This window comes from Eucyclogobius newberryi, unplaced genomic scaffold (assembly GCF_026437365.1).
Source record: "Eucyclogobius newberryi isolate DKJ021-1_F unplaced genomic scaffold, fEucNew1.0.hap1 SCAF_10, whole genome shotgun sequence".
NCBI classification, from domain to species: Eukaryota; Metazoa; Chordata; class Actinopteri; order Gobiiformes; family Gobiidae; genus Eucyclogobius; species Eucyclogobius newberryi.
The window spans coordinates 31,973,502-31,991,031 of record NW_027315724.1 but is presented as its reverse complement, the minus strand read 5'-3'; the positions used below and the strand labels follow the sequence as shown (position 1 = coordinate 31,991,031).

Genomic DNA, 17,530 nt, shown 5'->3' with positions numbered 1-17,530 from the left:
CTGTCTATCACGCTAATCAAAACTCATGGAATGTAGATACGGTGATGAGAGAACGCCTGTTAATGAAATTTAAATGTTTGGAACATTCGATGATTTCCTATCAACATTGTTTAATCTGTTTTTCGCTGTCGCCCTTCGAAGCAACTGCTGTTGTGATTTTGGACGTAACAAAAATGAATTAAATTGAAAACACGATTGCCGAGCTGTCCATATCCCCCACTGTTCAGCAACAAGAGAAAACACAGAGTTATATTGTGCCAAATACAGATATTAAGACCTAGAGAAGAATACATGTGTAAAACTATCTAAGAATGCTCATGGTTGCCGTGCGCTACGTGCTACCACAACGCTGGGTGGTGGGCATTCTGCTACGTAACGACATCTGTTATAGCTCAGTTATGACTCGATTTGAATAGTTGCTCATGAAATACACACAATTCACCATAAAACGTTTTAAAAGATGTTAATGTTTCCCATTGATGTTGATTAAGTCTTTGCACCCACACCGGAGCGCTGTGCATTACCAATTATATACCTTTATTTAGGCATTGGAGAAGTGTGTACTGTATAATTCGGGCAATATAGGTCAGTCCTCACTACTGTGCTGCTCCATGGTGGGATTCGCACAATGTCAACTTTGCCATAGACCAAAAACAGTGATTTGATGGATGCTTGTAAAACGGAGCGTGTGCCATATTGTTCGGCGCATGCCTCAGAGGATTGGAAGAGATAACAGTGCAGCTTACAGACAGTAAATTGAAGGGAGGCTGTGGGCTTTAGAGGTTTATTTGGGCTTTATTTGAAAAGAAGGACTCACATTTGAGCCAAAAAGCATCTCCAGGGTCAAACAGATCCCAGCGCCGTGATCCATAAAGCCATATGAGGCTGTGTCATATGTGGCGATGTGCGTATGGCCCGCTGTGACGTCCATTGTCGAGGGTAAAGTTGTACCAAGACCGCGGGCGTAACGCTGGTATGCCCACAGTTGTATGGAGTATTTTGTTGGGCGATGTGGCAGAGGTTTAGCGCGGGGCCAGCGGTACACGGTCCAGCAGAGATCTTAGGGCCGCCTGCCATCTGAAGTCCGGCCATGACCTCCTTTCGCCCGGGCATGACGACAGAGCCAAGCTGATCATGAGGGTCGGGAGATGGCAGCGTAGATGTGAGTTACCGTGGCGGACACGGAGACTGAATATGTTATGCACTGGGCAAAGTAGTACATGGAAATACACGGACGGCAGGTGTTTAGATTATTAATACGTCGGGTTTCGAATGTCAGCAATTACCAACCCAAGATATACATTTACTACAGGTAAGAGGACTTGTAGTAAGTTCAAAAATCAAGACTAAATCAGTTTTAAATTCGGATTAAATGTGGATAAATCGAAGATTAAACCACATCCAAATGCGCAAATTGTGCACTTAAAACTCCACAGTATACCAGTAAACGTATCAGTCGCCATGGAAACGAGAGCAGTTTTTTTTTTTTTTTTTTTTTTTTACAAAATAAAAACAACCGTAATTAAAGTGATTGTATATGTTGTTTAATGCCATATTTTGTCTCTTTCCAGGCAAAGCAAAGTTTTATCATAGTTTATGTTTAACTGTATTTTTATGTTACACCATATTACTAAAGCAACTATAGTTTGTGATTTTTTTCTCTGACAATAAACAGTATACTAAAAGTATACTGCTTATTGACAACACTAGAAAAGTTCCATAGTGCACCTTTACATGAATAAGAACTGCTGAGGACCACTAGAAGTCATATATTGACCAAAAAATGCTGGATCACATCAGTTTAGGTCAGAACTCATCAAAGTTTAAGCTCTCAAAGGACCTCACTATGATCCACTTTTATTAAGTATTGCATGAAAAACACAGCAGTTATGATGATATAAATCCCAGGTCATAGATTTGGATAAAACATCAAACGGGCCAAAGGAAAAGCGCTAATGCAACTCAGAAAAAAAATCCCATGGATAAAGAGTGGTATACAAGCTGGTGGCTATCTCAGCAATTCCAAATATTGATTTAACATATGACCTTTATTGCTAAATGCTACAGTGGTAAAAGAAGCTATAGAAATGAGAAGTACTTCTTATATATCTGATACACGGCACTGGTCTATGTACTAAAGTGGGACAGGTCTCCATAGGGCTGTTAACATGGGTGTTTAGGCGGCGTGGAATGAGCACAGACACAGATGATAAATAGAACATGTTGAATGACATACTCAGCAAATGATAGCATAGTTTTGTTTGCCTCAGTTCACTCAGTTTTATACTTACAATGTATTTTGAATGGGACAGTGCATTTTAATGAACATACATGATACACATGCAGTAAACACACGGATTGTTGGCTGATTTACATCCATTGTTGCAGTCACACACACAAACGCACTCTCTTTCATACACTGGAGGCAAAGTGGGTGAAGTGTCTTGCCAAGGACACAACAACAGTCCCCCTGTTGCATCTGGCATTCCAGTGGTCTCCCATCCGAGTACTAACAAGGCCCATCCCTGATTTGGCAAGTTTGTATGGCCAACTAACACTACAGAGGTGCAAGTGCGAGTTGCCTTCATTGATATCATGTTGTTAATATATTTCTAGGCTGTAGTTAAAGACAAACTTTCTTATGTTGTTTGTAAAGTTCAAGCAATAATTTCCCGTATAGAGGTTGCCAGATCTAGAATCCATTGCTAACCATCCAAGCCAATTTGTCACAGGGCTAAACTTGCGGACAAAAAACCTTTCAGTGTTATATTTATTCACTAAAGGGGGTAATTTAGAGTCACCACTTCACCAAACACATGCATTTGAACAGCGGGAGAAAAATATAAGAACCTATTATGCTGCAAATCCCCTTATTCACTCGGTTTGAGGATTGAACCTTCGATTTAAGAGAGTTAATATGAAAAAAATAAATTACCTTAACTGTAACTATAACTATTGTACTGACACCAGTTTCCATATAAATCATTTGTTAAAGTGACATATCTTTTAAATGGATCGGATCATCTTAAAATACAACACAAAATGTGACATAATATATTTAAATAGGGTCAACATTTATTTCATCAAGTAAGATTAGGGTTAACTATAGCAACAACATAATATTATCCTATCCATATATTTTAGAATTTGTATTTTTATGTGTTGTATTTATATAGGTTCTATTTCCCCTCACATTTTATACATGCCCTTTTTTAATCATGGTTTATTGTTTTGTTGCACCATATAAACAAAGTTTGTCCAATTTTGTTTCCAATTTCTCATCCTAATGTTCAGAAATCAGTATAAAGTATAAAATGTACTCTTCTTACGACCAGCACTGTTTAGGTTTCAATCACAAAGCTGACATTTCCACCTGCCAAAGTGTATCCACACAACGATCCGTCTATTGTCACGGCTGTAGGTGAAATCAAAGGTCGTGTTCCTCTAATCCCGGTTCATTCATGCACACAGTGAATCTTGAATGTGCTGCTGCTGCTGCTCATTGATCGGATCACTTTCACACAGCATGCAGATTATGTCATTAGGTTATCATCATCCTGTAACCGTAGCTACAGGTGTCAAAGAGGGCAAAAACGGTCACACTCGGGGCAATGACGGCGGCGGAGACATTTTGCGTCGGTAGCGTTCGTGACATTTAAGAACTCACCGTTGCAGATAGAGTGGTGTTGTTGAATTTCAGAGCATTTTCTGTTGCCCTATGGATGATTATAAGACGCTAAATACTAATCTTTACTGACAATAATGTGATGTTTATCAGTTGTGGCCCAACAACTCATCTTGTTGTCCAACTCTTTTGCTGACTTATTATTTTTACTAATGTATCTCTGTGGAAGTCAACTCCCAGCGTGCTCGAATAATACCTCCACTTTTTTATGCTAGTGAAAAAAACTCCACCATGGTTCATTATTAGCTAAAAGAGAAGACCCTAAACTTTAGGCAATTTTGTTATACTATAAACCAAAACCATGACAAAACATGTACATTTTAACGATTAAAATAAACATCAAACTTCCATTCCATTGATTTATTGTAATTTTATTTATTTTATTTATTTTATTTATTTTATTTATTTTATTTATTTTATTTATTTTATTTATTTTATTTATTTTATTTATTTTATTTATTTTATGTATTTCATTTATTTCATTTTATTTATTTACTTTATTTTATTTATTTTTATTTACCTAAAGCTCTATAGTTTTATTGAATTATTTTTACTCGTAATTATCATTCTGTCACTGTTATTTACTGTGCTAACTTGTTGATTTCATTTCACCATGTGCAGCACTTTGGAAGTTTGTAAAACGGTTCGTAAAACGCGCCGTGGCAATAAAGCGAGATAGATTGGATTCAGAATGTGTTAAAAACGTCGCACAATCCCATCCTAATAAGTGACCCAAAGTTAAACTCCTCGGGGGACGTACAGTGGAGCCTCTCGTCACTGATCATCCTGCAGGAGCAAAAGGAGCTGCCTATTCATCTGCACAAAAGAGGACAAAGCTACACTCAGGAAATAGCAGCCGGGCAATTTCTAACGGCTAAGCAGCAGTAGAGGGCGCGCACACACACACACACACACACACACACATTTTTCATCACATAGGCAACTCACACATGCACCGGTTGTTTGGCAGGCTGGTGCTTTGAACGCTTGAATGAGGGGTCTTTTCACCAAACTGAATAGCCTCTCTGATTTCCCCCGTCCTGTGTGTGCCGGCTGTGTGTGTGTGTGTGCGTGTGTGTATGTGTGTATGATGTGTGCCCGAGTCCTCTTCATCTTTTGTTTGAGCCAGCTGAGGGTGAGAGCTGTTTTGCATGTGGGTCGCTGGCACAAATGAGATGCTCGGGCTAATTTTGTTACCAGGCGATGGCTTTTTCAAACAAACCAGTCACTCTCCATTTGAGGCGGCGTCAAATTTATTTAATCCCCAGAGATCGGAGCACTTCTGTCAGGGAGATGAGCATATTGTGAAGGAGGTGTAACATGCAACAGGAATATTGGACATTAGAATGATAACTAAAGTATAGCTCTGGACCACAGTGCACGGTAATGGAATCTTGCATATTCTTTTTAAGCAGGATCATAATCATAATAAAGCCCTCTTGTGTCAATACTATTTATTGAAACCAACATTTCAACTAATTGATTTTTAAATTACAGTAGTACAACCTATTTAAGATGTTTGGCCTTCAGATCTAAACTAGTCTAAGTTCTTAAATCAAGTATAAAATATGACTATGCAATTGTTAGGCTAGTTCTACATAAGGACTAACCCAAAAGAGGACAAAAATGTGGCTCAAATTGATTCTAAATTCAGCAAATAATTGACCTGCAGAAGCACAAGTTTAAGAAACATACTTTATCTATTTTTTTTAGCTTTTAGTTTTGCCTCCAAAGAGTACCGCAGCAAATTATCGGCATGAATTCGACCATATGTTCTGTATCTTCTTCATAACTTAAGATAACTTAACATCCTCTCACTTCATCCTCACATCCACACACCTTTACTATATCCGTCATCTCTATCTGACCTTTCCCACGTTACTCCTTTGACACTGATGCTCTAATATGGTGCTCATTATTGAATTCTGCTTTTGGATCCATGCAGTAGTGTGTGTATATTTCGAAGTTGACACGTTTTTGAATAATGCATACCATTTGGAGGAGGCTTTTAACTTAAGAGCTCCACAGAAGAAGTTGCAGAGAGATACTTTTAGATCGTCTCTGTGGATTTTCAGAGAAGTAAAAATGGATACTTTCAAATCAAATGTTTTTAGTGGAGTCTGTCTTTTGGCCTGGTGCCTTAAAAGCCTCATCATGTCTTTATCCACTGTAGAGCGACCGCGCTGAGTCCATTTAGCAGTGCAATGGCTTCCTCTAGTGGCAGACTGTAGTAACACATCTTAAAAAGTCAAACCCAGCAGCAGATTTCATGTTATATTCTGTTTATTCCAGGTGATAATATATCAGAATGGGCAGGTCTTCAAGCTGCCGAACCACCTCAATGGCCGTGTGAGTTTTTCGGCCGTCATGCCCAGCACAAGTGCCTCCATCATCATCAACAACACTCAGCTGTCCGACACGGGGACGTACCAGTGCCTCGTCAACAACTTCCCTGATGGAGGAGGCCGCAACATCGGGGTCGTGGGGCTCACCGTCCTGGGTAAATCAGATTGGCTGTAATTATTGTGCTCTCTCCTGCATCCCTGTTTTTTTTTTTAATTTATCATATTTTCTTTAACAGCAACAGTCAGATTCTCAGTGTATTCGATTCCAATGCAGATGTACCCAAAATATTGGAAAGTAAATGAAAATAAATAAATACATACATTAATTAATACAATCAATCAATCAATCAATCAATCAATCAATAAATCAACAAATACATGAATAAATACATACATACATATATAAGTATTTACATTTCTGGTTACTTTCTTTCATTCTGTGTTTCTTTTTGTCTCAAACTTTTCGAGTTGTCAGTATTTTTTGAGATACATTTGTACTTGGCAGTGCATCGTGTTTTTGTGTGGCAAAATTTGCAACGTTCAAAAGTGCAAAAAGCTATTTCCAGTCCCACACCTCAGCGCGAGCAGAGTGTAACAATAGACCACTAGGAACATAGACTTTTATCATAACAGTGTTTGTTTTGTTTTTAAGGCCTCTGTGGCCAGGGAAATGGACTGCATTTTCTGTATTCACTGATAGAAAGCACTCACAAAGTAAAAGGCTTTTAGTAGGAGAATCCTAATTTAAATAACAAATGGCTTTCTACCTGAAAAAAGCCTTGTTGCTGAATTGTTTCCTCTTCACCTGTAAATTAAACGTATAAATTCACCTTGCAAGTAAGACAGTGTGTGCCTTCTCCAACGCACCTGCTGCAGAACAGGATGTGTGAAGCACCGTCTTCACGTTCCAAATGGCTAAAAAATCATTTAGCAGATGAGATGAGCCCAGATGACTATGAATCTTTTTCTACAATGAAATCAAATAGGTATAAAACCATATTATAACCATATAATACAATTAGGTAGTACAAGAGTAAAAGTACTGTGTTTAAGTAAAATGCTTGGGTAACTAAACGTTGTTACTTAATTGTATACTTTTTACGCCACCAACTTTTTGAAAGGAGTAAAGAGTACTTTCTGTATGTTTTGACGGGTAAATTCATGGTAACATTCTGCCCAAAGTCTAGGAATGTTGAGAAAATGATCAGGAAATCAGTAACATATTTGTTATCAATATCACATTTCATTCTTCAATAGTTATCTAAAATCTGCTCAAATTACTTTAACATTTTACTCTAAAAGTCACATTTTAAACATGCATTTCAATCTTTCGATTTCCTTCTTTTACTTGAGCTGCATTTTTCCTCCTGCACAGTATTTTCTCCTGTACAGTATACAATCCTCCTGTACAGTATACAGTCCTCTTGTACAGTATTTTCTCCTGTACAGTATACAGTCCTCCTGTACAGTATACAACCCTCCTGTACAGTATACAATCCTCCTGTACAGTATACAGTCCTCTTGTACAGTATTTTCTCCTGTACAGTATACAGTCCTCCTGTACAGTATACAACCCTCCTGTACAGTATACAACCCTCCTGTACAGTATACAATCCTCCTGTACAGTATACAGTCCTCTTGTACAGTATTTTCTCCTGTACAGTATACAGTCCTCTTGTACAGTATACAACCCTCCTGTACAGTATACAATCCTCCTGTACAGTATACAGTCCTCTTGTACAGTATTTTCTCCTGTACAGTATGCAGTCCTCCTGTACAGTATACAACCCTCCTGTACAGTATACAGTCCTCCTGTACAGTATACAACCCTCCTGTACAGTATTTTCTCCTGTACAGTATACAGTCCTCCTGTACAGTATACAACCCTCCTGTACAGTATACAACCCTCCTGTACAGTATACAATCCTCCTGTACAGTATACAGTCCTCTTGAACAGTATTTTCTCCTGTACAGTATACAGTCCTCTTGTACAGTATACAATCCTCCTGTACAGTATACAATTCTCCTGCACAGTATTTTCTCCTGTACAGTATTCATGTGCAATTACTGTCGTACTCACATGCAATAGTGTCACATTCATGTGCATAACTGATGAAAATAGAGTGTTTATTTTACCATTATTATTATTATTATTATCTTGTCTTACGCTAGCTGTTTTTATTTTTATTTTATTTTTATCTTTATTTATTCCCCCCTTCCATTCCTTATTAGGAAATGAGAGGTTTTGTCTATAGGAGTTTTTGTTTATAAGAGTTTTCTTTATAAGAGTTTTTCAATTTTTAAACTTCCAATATGTTATCTGTCCTCTGTATCTACCTGTGTTGCAACAATGAAATTTCCCCATGTGTGGACAATAAAGGATTATCTTATCTTATCTTATCTTATTTGTACTTTTAATGCACTGCTTCTTCCATCTCCGATACAGACCTTGTTGAGCGTTCCTCTTCCCCTGAAAGTAGACTCGTGTGTGAATCCTGCTGACTCCCCCTCTCTCCATCTGCCAGTTCCCCCGTCGGCGCCAGCGTGTCGGATCCAGGGCAGCCTCGACGTGGGCAGCGACATCATGTTGTTCTGCAGCTCAGAGGAAGGCATCCCCACGCCCTCCTACTCCTGGGAGAAAGTGGACGCTCTGCCCAAACTGCCCCACAACGCCATGCAAGGTACTACACACGAGCTGGCCGTCGGCGTGCCCTTTTGCCCCACCTTTGCCGGTAAATTACACACGCCAACGGTGCAAAACATTTGAGGCCATCTCCACTTCCTGTCCAAGCTCCGCCCACCCGCTGAGTTTTTGTCTGTGAATATTGTAAGTGGTGTCTACCTCCTGCTGAAGACCAAACAAACTATAGTAAAAGAGAATGGTTTGAATTTGGTTTTCGGCGTCGGGTTTGACAGTATTTGTGCACTTTCCTTTCTTTTACCGTCATCGACACTGCATTATGTCTGCGCAGCACTGAGCACTGCAGAGCTTGAAGGATTTTGAAAGTGCACGCAAATACAACAACACGCCCAAAGATTCTTACTGCGTTATTATGTGTCCTTTGGTGCAATTGTATTATCATGTGTTTGTTTGAGACTCTAAAACATGAACATGCAGTGATTAGGGCTGCATCTAAGGACCATTTTAGCAGTCAACTATTTAGACATAAAGGTTGCCTGAGAAGCGCTTAAAAATAAAGTTTGATAGGATTAGACAAACTATTATTTCTACTGGAAGTGGAGAGTTTTTAAATACATCTTTGACTAGATTAAAAATGCTAACAAATGGCTTCTAAATAGAGACTATTTAAGGATGAAGTGCATGATTGATTCAAATTACAAATTGTCAATTCCTTTTATGAAATTCTGATTTAATGATGCCACTATCTTGTTGTAAGACATATTTTGGCACAAATTTAGAGGTAACATCAACGGTTATTAAAATGGTCAAGGATAATGTTTATTCTTGATTATTCTGATTCATTGTTGCAGCCCTGAAATTCTAAAAAGGTAGGGCAAAAGAAGATGAAAAGATTAAAACATCTAAACAAAAGTTCTTTTTACATGTATTTATACTAGTAAAAGTACACCATCATCATTAATTATTCACAATATTTTGGAATTTTCATGAAAAACACACTAATATCTGCTATTTTTACGATACTCTCTCCAACCATTCACGCACTTGTCCCCATGGCAAAGCGTGCAGAAACTAGGAATAAAAGTTTGTGTGGATACTTGGTGACTAAAAGCACATAGAAATACACAGCTGTGCTAAGTGCTGTGCTAAGTGCTGTGCGGCGTGATGCCTAACACACAAATCACACACAAATCAGCTCTTTTCTCATTTGCAGAAAGAAAAAAGAAAAAAAGAGGAAGTTGCACATTACCTTTTGCGCATAGCTTGATTTGCGTAAGAACTTTGTGGGCTTCTGTTTCAGACCAGATGCAGGGAACTGTGACCCTGAGAAACATCAGCACCAGCACCTCAGGGCGTTACCAGTGCACCTCCAGCAACACCATCGGCAAGAGCACCTGTCTGCTCAGCGTGCAGGTCGTGTCACGTGAGTACTGCTGGCTTCACATCGCCTCACAGAACTCTATAAACCAGGCGTATTCCATGGAGACATTTACCATTGTTAATATTTAGATTCAAGGGCCAACTAAATTACGAAGATCAAAATATGTGGATTTTGCCTTTTGATATGTCTCATAATGAAGTAATTTAATCAAAGTGGGAGACAATCTAGGTGCAAGTGATAATGATAGCATCACTCTACGTCTGGATATGACGGAGTTCCAGCCTCATAAAACCAAAGTATTGCTATTGATAACGGGACTAAAAGAGCATCACTAATTATTATACAAACAAATTGTTATATCCATTACTAATATTTAATAAACACAGAGTTGGCCCTGGATTTGGCCCTGGATTTGTCTTTAATTCACCAGAAGCTTAAAGAGCATATGACATGTTTGCATGTTTGTTTGGTAATAGTACCTGTGGTAAATATGTATCATAGTTTTACATCAGTCAAGTGGTATTTGTGACAAAAGTATGTATACAATTTGGGATTTGTGTCATGTCCTTTGTGTTTTTACTTAACTATTTGACGGATATCCGAAAAATGCGCCTTTAAATTTCTTTAAATTAAAAGGTCTTTCTTTAGAGAAATTCTTTGCAATTCTAAAACTATTATTTTAGACATATTGAACATACAAATAATTCCACTTGGCACAATGTCCAAGCGCAGCCGCATAGCAGGAGCCTGAGGAGAGGGTTAGAACACACACTGGTCAGATGGTCAGTCGGCACTAAGGCCACTGTAAAGTCCAGGAAGAGCCCGGTGCACCTATCCACTGATCAAGAGTGAGTTTTAACACAGAAAAAGCTTTGGTCAAGTTTTCTCTGGGACAATTAGTTTAGAAAAAGCTAAATCTTGGGAGGGAGCAGACGAGACTGGGTCCGTCGTTAAAGATAGAGAAGCTCCACACATCAGGTGAAAGGCGTTGACGAGAGAGTAGTTGTAAAAGATACATGTGCTCAGTACAGAGGTTTGCAGAGGCAGACAGCGCGCTGACGTCTAGGGACGGTCAAACATGGGAAAGACCCAATCTAAAAGCGATGTGCCCATCCCGGAGGTAACAGTTATTTAATTACCTCTGTCATATCAGCAGCTCATGTCTAACTAATTTGTAAAATCGTTAATATACAGTATGTTCGTGTTTACTCTGTTGTAAGAGTTAGGATCTCATTTTTCAAACACCATAAGCAGCTGCCAACCAACGCTATATCGTCAAAAGTGACACTAATGTCTCCACACATCAGGCTCTGATTGGCACTTGTCTCGCAGACGGATCAACAAACCAAAAACAATAATGAGGGACAAGGACGGTGCATCTTAGGGACTGCATCAGTGCTGTTCCACTCAAAAGAGTTGTTTTGGAGTGAAAGAAGGTCAAACTGAAGGCTAAGTGACAGCTAAGTGCTAAGTCTGTCTGTCAGAGCGCCGTCGGAAAACATTGGCTCAAACAATACTGAAAAATGTTACTTTTTGAAAACCTAGAACCATATTACTTTTTGACAAGTGGTATATCAACTTGCCTAAATGTACCAACTTATTTGTTTATGTATTTTGTAAGTGGCAACTTCTGATTCACACGTGTGTACAGTATTTTCCGGATTAAAAAGTTGCATTTTTGAAAAGTACTGATCACTCGTCAATCGATCGTCAATAACATCATGACACATGTAGGACGCTGTGTTGTCATGACGAGTCCCGCTGCTGCCTCAGATCGTGAGTCTGAAAGTGGGAGGAGCCACGTGCGCTAAAGTTAGTGTCACAGATTCAGACTTCCGAGGTCAATAGCTCCTAAACGCAAAAGTCTTTGCAGATCATTCACATGCCAAAATATTCATATTTACACTGCCAAGTGACACAACCTCGTTTTTAACAATCAGATGCATATTTTGGGCGCAGCGAATTAACCTGATCCGAATGTGCAGCCGGAGCAGAGACGAGTGCTTAGGGACCGTCATCAAATGTGCAGCCGGAGCAGAGACGAGAGTACTTAGGGACCGTCATCAAATGTGCAGCCGGAGCAGAGACGAGAGTACTTAGGGACCGTCATCAAGTAGAAAAACGAAAAATGGAATGGAACGTCAGATAGAGCGGTATAATTTGAATAACACATAAAATACACCATGATGGACACCACAGCAACCTTTGTTTTTCCGAGTGTAATGACAATTAATATGTAAATGAGACTCCTGCAAATAGTCATCTGATTGATGATGATATGGAAGAAAGTTGCAAATAAGGCCATCTGACTTTGTGTTGATTAATTTGTTCAACAACTAATTTTATTTGCAAGTTTTCTGTTTTATTTGAAAAAAAAAAAGAAATGTTTAAAAAGTGTTTAAAAGTTAATATGTTACGAGTTTTTTTTTTAAATAGAATGTTTACAAATACATTTTAAATAAATAATCTTGTTATAGCAATGGAAAATATTGATTGTTAGTCACTTTCATGTTTTGCTATGCAATTATCAAATTGCTATACAAATTTGAAAAAAATTAACGGATTGTTTAGCAGCACCGCTACACAAGTGAAAATCCTTAATCTGAACCCTGGACTGTTATGTTAACGTAACATATTAACAGTTATTCAGATAACTATAGCAGAAAGAACATGTAACAAGTTTACCAAAGCATCAGTTTTACCCCAGATCACTAAATCCATTGAATTATTCTTCCTCTGTGTCAATTCTAAACAGCAGTGCCCGGTCTGTTCTTGTGGTGCGCACGGCAAAAGCACATGCATCGCCACTGAGTTCCGTTTACAGTCGTGCGCTGAAGAGAAAGCTGCGTTCATATCTCAAACATCGTCCTTGTTGAAGACTTTGGTCCTGTTCTGGTCCTGGTTTAGTCCTGCCCCAGTCCAGATTGCGGTTGCCATTGTGAAAATAGCGGATAATATCACAAACAAGTTGCTCCAAAGTATAAGTCACACGGCCAAAACAATGTGAAAAGGTGTGACTCATAATCCCGAAAATACGGTACTAGAGCAAGTCCGTTTAGTAAAACCACATGAATCACACTGTCTTTTCTGTCTCTGGTGCAGCTCAGCCCCAGAGCGTGGGTCTCATCGCAGGAACCATCGCTACAGGCATCCTGGCCGTCATCATCTGCGCTCTGTTAGTGGTGGTCACGCTGTTCTACTGGAGGAACAAGAACAAATACGACGAGGAGGAGATTCCCAATGAAATCAGGTGAGTTCTGTTAAAAAAAGGACCGTTAACTATACATAAATCACAGGAGTTTATAACAACCACTACTCCTTTCTGTAGTCAGAATATTTCCGTGCAATATATGGGACATTTCAGGTCAGTGATAATTTGTATGTAACCATCGTCACATATGCCTGTTTTTAAATAATAATCATCTCTAAGTCTTTGTTCCCATAATTGCAAGAACAGACTTGCTGTTTCAAATCATGGTGTGATAATCATTTTGAAGTTAAATGGTACTTCATACGCACGGCTCGACCGGAGAATCATCTGTTTCATTTGGGATAAAGAACAAATACATTACTGCTCACACAGCGCAGTAAAACAGAGATTACATTAATATATAACAAGCCATGTTTCTTTGCCCTACATTAGACTTCCAAGCATCAAAAAGATGATTAGTGTAACATGGTTCTTGCGTATGCAGGAGGGTTTATAATGATATTTAACTCAAATGAAACATAATTATGCCAATTCTGCATTTTGACATAGCATAGCTGGCCAATTTAATACTTAATGCTGTTAAAAAATCCTTAATTATTCATGATGATGTAATTGGTAACTTTGCTTCTACAATATCCTTTTACTTGTGAGAAAATGTTCATATAAACATACTTAGACACACAGGAGGATGAAGTCCAATGCACATTTGTACATGTGTTGCAGAGAGGACGACCTTCCTCCAAAGAGATCTTCTTCAGTGAAGGCGTTCCATGCAGACGCCTCGTCCTCTGAGAACGACACTCTGACCTCCACCAACACCTACAACAGCCGCTACTGGCACAACCCCAAACCCAACTACGACACCAACTCATACACGCGCTATAACGGAGACACGAGGCAGACCTTCTCCACTGCCACTGCAGCCCAGGCCACACACGGAACACACGCAGGACATGGAACTACTGCTGGACATGGAACTCATTCAGGACATGGAACTACTGCAGGGCATGGAACTCATTCAGGACATGGAACGAATGCAGGGCATGGAACTACTGCAGGGCATGGCACTCCTTCAGGACATGGAACTCATTCAGGACATGGAACTAATGCAGGAAATGGAACTAATGCAGGACATGGAACTCATGCAGGACATGGAACTCATGCAGGACATGGAACTCATGCAGGACATGGAACTCATGCAGGACATGGGGGCCACGGGGCACACCCAGGGCACGGGACACATGGGGGACATGGAGGACATGGGACACATCATGGAGCTCATGGACATTCTCAGAGTGCAGCACATGGCCACAGCTCTGTGGCTGCAGCCCCCGGGTCAGCGCCTCTGTCCCGACACATACAGCCCGCTCAGAGCTCCACAGCGTTCGCTAACGGCAGCCACACTCTGCCTCCTCCTAAGACTCTGGTGGTGACCACAAACTCTGCCCCTTCCCCTCCTGCCATCCGGTCTAACGGCTCTGTGAGCCTGAAGCCCGTGGTTACGTCCACACACGGGCAGCACACGCACTCGTATGCCGTGAGCCAGGCCACACTGGAGCGCATGGGGGCAGTGCCAGTGATGGTGCCTGCACAGAGCAGAGCAGGGTCCCTGGTCTGAGGCCTGGGACACTCTTAGACTACAGTGTGTGGTTGTGAAGAAAACGTATGGGCTGAAGCAGCCTGCTGTCCTTTACAACTGTGTCTTTCTGTACCTTTGTATCTCAAAGTGGATTACAGCCCACAGTTCACTTCATGCCAATTCCTTGCTGGACAGGACTCTTTTTGTAAACCAGATCTAGATAAATGACTGTTCCCTTGGTCAAAGGGTTTTCTTGTGGGAGCTATTTTCCACTCGGATGATGTCACAGCGCTGGAGTGAGTTTCCCGCACATCAGCCTCATCCAGGGCTGGATCATTCTCATACGTTTGTTGTTTATCTTTTGTTTTTATTTGAAGCACACAAAGGAGTTTCTTGCTGTTGTCTGAGCTGCATGGTCAGACCGAAGAGAACAGGGGTTTCCAAAAATACATGTGTCCACTGATTTCTGACATGATTTTCTTTCTTAACATTTTTGTTTGATGAATTGTTTCTAATAAAAGTAATAATGTGGAATGTTTGGAGAGCAAAAGCATGAGAATGCAAAACTGGTTGAAATGGCCTTAGTTGCTTTTAGTGAGGGGTTTCTTAGTGCAATAAAATAGATAATAGAAAATGCAAATGTTAAACTTATGTTTTAGCATTTTAAAAGCAACTTTATATCAAAATAGTTTCAAACAACCACTTTATATTGTGATAAACTTTATTGATAAATCCCCCAAACTCTTAAAAAAATATAATGAGGCTGGACAGGGGTTTGTGGTCAGTTTTCTCATTTTTATGTCACTGTCGTCTCACTGCTCTTACGTGATATGGAGACAGGATCTCTTATAAATGCTTTATATTGAAACAGATATATATTTAATATCATTTTTTTTACTCCTTTCTATTGTAACACTCAAATACTGCAGTGGGTTGGAGTCAAATTCAGGACTTATTACTAGGAATCATGCAGCATCTACTTTTATGGCCATATGTTGAATTAAAAAATGCACTGTTTCTTAGAAAGGATCACTGTGTAGTAGTTTTACCAAATCTCAATTAGAGATAATAATTAAGCACTCATCAATTCATATTGTGCACTTACTAATGCACCAACTAATATTTTTTGTTTTTTATGTATGATGCAATATGATTTGATTTGTAATGACTGGTAAATGCAATATATGATAGTTTAGTTTCATTTCTATTTTTCTGTTAAGAGGAACATATTAATTTGTGCTTTTATCACACTTGAGGTGCTCCAACATTAACAGTATTAGTAAAGGCAGCATATTTTTTAACAGGGATGTTGCACTGACTCATGTACTTTAAAGAATACATACATACATACATACATACATACAGAACATTAAGTCTACTGCCAAGGCTGTGCCAAGCTCAATCAATGTCATTCAATTTCTCAAAAGACAGGTTTCTATGGTTTAAAGTAAAGTGACACAATAAATACAAATATATTTTCCCATTTTAGTAAATTATTACTCAATATTAGCCTTCACATCTAATTGAACTTTAGCTTTAATTGTTGATCATTCATACACCTCATTAAGGTGACTTATTTTTACTTTACTGGCTGAAAACCTTTTGAAAAACTCAAAAAACAAACATTTTTCCCAGACTAAACTATTCTCCCCGACACAAACTCAACTCATCAAAAGTCTTAAGACGCCACCACGGCAAATGCATTTTTCTTTGTGATTTAAAGTTTATTTTCTTGCTACAGTGTGTGTCCGTCTACATTGTACAAGTTTTGTTCTTCTTGATCGAAAGAAAAACTGAGGTCTGATAAATATTTGTCGGTCAATGTTTTCCAAATGATCTTAACTTTGTAGATCCTAACCCTTAACTCTTGTTTGACAAACTTCCTGTAAAACATGGATTATTTTTGTCCATAAACTGCAGTCATGTGTGTACAAACAGCACAGTGTGACCCATATTGAATAAGCAGTTTTATGTTCTGCCCTGGACTGTCTATGGGTTGTGTACATATAGAATAAAGGACTTGATATAATACCAATGGTAAAAAGTGTACATATGTAAAATGATGTTCTTACTGTTGGATTGAAATTACTTAGGAAAATAACACTGGAAAATGTAGTGAATAAATGCTGTTAATACGTTCTACTCTGTCTCAGACTGTTACTGTTCATAATAATAATCGGTGATAGTAAGCTGCCCTGGGGCAGACCGAGGGAAGCAAGGCCGCCAATCTGCACCACCAACCGTCTACGCTCACACCACTTACATACTAGGAGATAAGACAGGTCTTGGTCCAATCCTTCCATCCACGTATCATACAGTGTTTTATTTTAGACTATCTTGCTTAGTTTGGTGTTTGCACTATCCTCATAGGTATTCATGTTTTCCAAAAAATGTATTTAATTTGCTGACACTATTCTCTTACTCATGAGTGATATATTACATCATACAAAAGAACTCTTACGTGAATAAGGGTTTTGTTTTGACAATAAAATACTTTGCTGCAGTGTTGCAAGGTCGAATCCCGGCTCTGACAGTTTACTGCATGTCCTCCCTTCTCTCTCATCCCCATTTCACATTCTCTTGTGTTCTGTCTAATAAAGACTTCAGCTCAAAAAGAAAACAATCCGATATTACTTACTTGAGTAATTGTACCACTTGAACCACTACTTTGTACTTCTTCTAGTTGAT

The 17,530-nt window shown here is 39.1% G+C and overlaps 1 protein-coding gene across 1 annotated transcript in view; it reads left to right on the top strand.

Moving 5' to 3' along the window:
* The window catches only part of igsf11 (immunoglobulin superfamily member 11), a 177,424-nt gene extending 160,440 nt beyond the window's left edge, over positions 1 to 16,984 (top strand). The window contains exons 4-8 of the mRNA XM_072455045.1: positions 5,978 to 6,185; positions 8,556 to 8,711; positions 9,972 to 10,094; positions 13,155 to 13,302; positions 13,987 to 16,984. Coding sequence (XP_072311146.1) covers positions 5,978 to 6,185; positions 8,556 to 8,711; positions 9,972 to 10,094; positions 13,155 to 13,302; positions 13,987 to 14,881 — 1,530 coding nt within the window. The 3' untranslated portion in view covers positions 14,882 to 16,984. The remainder of the gene's footprint in view (positions 1 to 5,977; positions 6,186 to 8,555; positions 8,712 to 9,971; positions 10,095 to 13,154; positions 13,303 to 13,986) is intronic.
* The last annotated feature ends 546 nt before the right edge of the window (positions 16,985 to 17,530 follow it).